Source organism: Primulina eburnea, chromosome 2, assembly GCF_022965805.1.
Source record: "Primulina eburnea isolate SZY01 chromosome 2, ASM2296580v1, whole genome shotgun sequence".
In the NCBI taxonomy this organism is placed as follows: domain Eukaryota; kingdom Viridiplantae; phylum Streptophyta; class Magnoliopsida; order Lamiales; family Gesneriaceae; genus Primulina; species Primulina eburnea.
In genome coordinates this window covers 30,050,064-30,054,075 of record NC_133102.1, presented here as the reverse complement: position 1 = coordinate 30,054,075, position 4,012 = coordinate 30,050,064, and the positions used below count along the sequence as shown (strand labels likewise).

At 36.3% G+C, this 4,012-nt stretch overlaps 1 protein-coding gene across 1 annotated transcript; it reads right to left on the bottom strand.

Annotated features, from left to right (window-relative positions):
• Positions 1–772: 772 nt before the first annotated feature.
• On the bottom strand, positions 773–1,390 carry LOC140824197 (uncharacterized). Its single transcript, XM_073185794.1, has 2 exons — positions 1,083–1,390; positions 773–983 (listed from the first exon to the last, which is right to left on the bottom strand). The coding sequence occupies exons 1-2, from the start codon at positions 1,388–1,390 to the stop codon at positions 773–775; spliced, it is 519 nt and encodes a 172-aa protein (XP_073041895.1).
• Between the last annotated feature and the right edge of the window lie 2,622 nt (positions 1,391–4,012).

Here is a 4,012-nt window from a genome sequence, read left to right as displayed (position 1 = left end):
TTCTTGGAACCATTATTTATGGTAGTTTCTTTTGTTTCACTTTTAGTTAAACAATATTACATAAACCAAGAATAAATCCTCAAGCCTTGACAATATTTATAATTTGTAAACTTCAGTCTTGCATTTGGTAATCTATAAATTAATAAATTTAAACTCAAAATAACCTCTCTGTGGATCGATCTCGTACTTACGAAATATATTACTTGCAGACAACCTACACTTGGGTGAATTATTATTTAAGTAGTAACAAAAAACACAAGAATAACCATCCCTATCAAGCATAGAAATATACATAATATTTTTAACCAATTCAGGAACAAATAAAACGTTTCTCAAAAACAACTTAAAATCATTGTCCAAAATTAAAGTAACGTCTCCAACGGCAGTGGCAGCAACTCTTGTCCATTTCCTAGTCTTAGAAAAGTCTCAACATCTCTAAGCCTCTTGCTTCTTCACATCACCTGCAAATCATTGCATAGATGAGAACCACATCTAGTATCCAATATCAAAGAAGAGAAATTAATAGAAACATTAGCTTCAATATAAAACATACCATGGCCACAACGCTTCTGGGCAAGATACTCCGTGCAATTACTCCCCCAATGTATAGGCTTGTTGCAGTGGAAATAGAATTGTTCTGACTTGTCAGGCTTTGTAGGCCCCGGAGTTGGTTTCTTGTATGGCTTATTGTTGGGCTTGCTATTCTTCAGAGGTTCAGAACGCTTCTTGCCTTTATTTGGGGCTCCATTTTTCGTACCGGACGAAGAACCCATTAGAGGAACATGCTTTTCTTTTTAATTGCAGCCTTATAATTAGTAAGCATATTGACCAACTCTTCAAGGGTGGCCTCAAGCTTGTTCATATTAAAATTAACCACAAACCCATCGAACAAGGCAGGAAATGACATCGAGATAATATCAGTCGAGATCTCACTATGAATAACCACGTCGAGTCCCACCAATTTCTCGATGAGCCCAATCATCCTAACACCATGCTCATGGACCAAAGTCCCATCTCGCAAGCGTGTAGTGATGAGTTCTTTAACAGTAGAATGTCTCTCTCAACGAGTTTGTAAATAATACAATTCTTTCAGATGAAGGTGAATGTCAACAGCATTCACCGCCTCCTCGAACCTCCTCTGAAGTTCATTCGACATAGAAGCCAACATGTAGCTCTTAGCTTGAAGATTGTGGTCCCACCATTTCTCAAGCTTAGCTAACTCAGTCCTACTGATATCAGGAGCTGCCTCATTTGGTGGCTTCTTATCAAGCACATATGCAATCCTTTCGGAGTTCAGAACAATCTTTAAATTTCGTAACCAGTCATGATAGTTAGGGCCAGCCAATTTGTTTTGATCGAGAATGATTGAAAGCGGGTTATGAGTAGTCATCGTAAGTATACTAAAAATGAAAATAGATAATGGTTACTGATAATTTTAAAATAATTATAAGATATAAAATATAAATTTTATTTTATAAATTTTCCTCCCACTATTTTGACATTTCCACCACCCTATGATGAAAAAGGGAAATCATATTTCCTTAGTGGACACGTAGATTCCAATTAGCCAATTATAATCATGAATAATATCAGCTAATTATAATTTCTAAAAGGTAGAATCCAATTGCATCCCTATGCAACCTTCGCGTGTTTCGCCTCACGTTTAATAAGGTCCCAATAATATGACGCCGTTTATTTTCATGTGTCAAACCGACCCATCAATATTGAATTGTAGTAAACGATCGCCATGAATTCTTCCAATAATATTGGCCGAAGTCATGGGAGTTTTACTCAATTCATATTATATACCTGGTGGAAGTCACAGCTTTCTGGCATCCAGGCCTCCCCAATAATATGAGCCAGACACTGTCCACGGGTGCGATCAACATCCAATCACGGTTGATGGAAGGAATGGAAAAATTAAACTCTTTTAATTTTTACTTTTACGGTTTGACATAAATTTTGAATCATATTCAAAATAAGAGATTTAAATTTTAAAATCGTCTATTCATTTTATTTTAAAAACGCGTGCCACGAGTTTGTATGTTTGCCTGATTCATTCCAACTATATTATTTAATAATATACATACATGCATACTACTATATATCACATATATCATAATATGACATTAAACAATAAATAAATAAGGATGATCGATCGCCAACATTATTAGATTCATGTGAGCCAGACATGAATCCAGGTCTAAAACTGTGGGGACCTAGATGCTATTTCATATCTTAATCATTCTTGGGAATAATTGGATCAATTAAATAAACTTGGGTCTAAAGTTTTTTAAATACAAGTGCGGAACATAATAAAATCAATCTGATACAAATATCAACATAAAAGTAAAAGTCTTGTACTATTATATTAAAATCAAACTAGGGTTCAACTACTATATATCAAGTGCTGAATCCTATTCTACTTCTGGGCCCAGATCTCCATGCTAAAATGTAGTCTCTCATCCTCGTCTTGACCTTGATCCTGTCCCACCTGTTGTCATGCACACATACAAACACGACAACAGCCGGATAATTTCGGTGAGAATAATATTCCCAGTATAAACAACGTATGCATGCAATCATATTAAAACATATATAAAAGCATATAACAATTATCAATAACATGTATCAATCTGAAACATGAAATGATATAAAACTATAACTCAAACTCATATCTATGACTCGACTCTGATCTAGTCTTGTTTAGGAATCCCGGTTCCCGGACATTGGTATATTATATCGAATCTCAGAAATAGAAGTCGATCTTGTAGTGGCCCGTATCTCGTATTTGAAAATTTGCGGAATTATTTAAAATTTATCTCTTTAAATAAATAATATACATCATTTATAAAATAATCTGATAAAAAGATTTAATGTTTAATGTAACATCATTTATAAAATAATCTCCCACTACTGCCGACCCAAGCTAGCTCACTGGTCCCCGCCCTCGGTCCTCATCACTACCTACAACAATCAAGTCTAGTGAGTCTAAAGACTCAGCATGCATATATTATGAATAACAAGTAAAATATATCATAAAATTTTGGCGTAACGTAATACTATCGTATCGTAAAGCATAACGTGAAAATCGTGTCATGAGTAATTATAAATACATGCATATCTGAAAATTCGTACGTAAAAGAGTTGCTCGATAGAGCCCTGATATAAATTAGCATATCGTAATTTTCTGTAGAGATAATGTTCTACGCAAGGGGCCCGTAACATAACATGAATCGTCTGATCAGACTAAACCACAGTATGCTGGGCGGTAGATATCATCACAGCCCTAGGACTGGATATCCATACCCATACATAATCGTAAACCGGTCGTAAGTCACCGGGTGAAGTAATCCCATAAGCGTAAGGTGGCCACAAGACATATCGGATATATCTCCAAAAATAAACATTTTTATATTATGCACGTAATATAATTATAACCCTATTTTACCGAATGATTTGGACCGTTCCCAGGCTCGCTGTGACCTAATTCTAACATGAGGACATGCAAATAAACTTAACTTGACCAACATTTCGCAACCGAACCGAAAGCGAGACAATTACGCCCAACAAACTTAGTATCCAACCATGACTTCATACAAACCAGAACCAACATCAAACCATCGTTTAGTCTTGGTCAAAACACGCCTAACATGATGAAATAATGCTCCTAAGAATTGTAATTCACAAAATTTAATGAATGGAGGCCAAAATCTTGAAACGCTCTTTCGAGAGTCACTTTAGCACATTGCACCGTAAAGTCTCGCACGACCTCTAAACTTAACCAAATCACAAACGGACAAAAACATGGCCTTCCTAACTCATTGAGGTACTGTCCAATCCAAGGCCATAGGCTAAAAGCCACATAGAACTCGCACCAGCCTCCTGAACCGAACCCAAGCTGCTGTCCAATTACAGTAGCAGCACTTGTGCTTGAATCGCTTCGTTTACGAGGCTATTGGCCGTTGGGGCTTGAACCACCAACTAGAGCCTCTTCCCAAAATCCTAATGT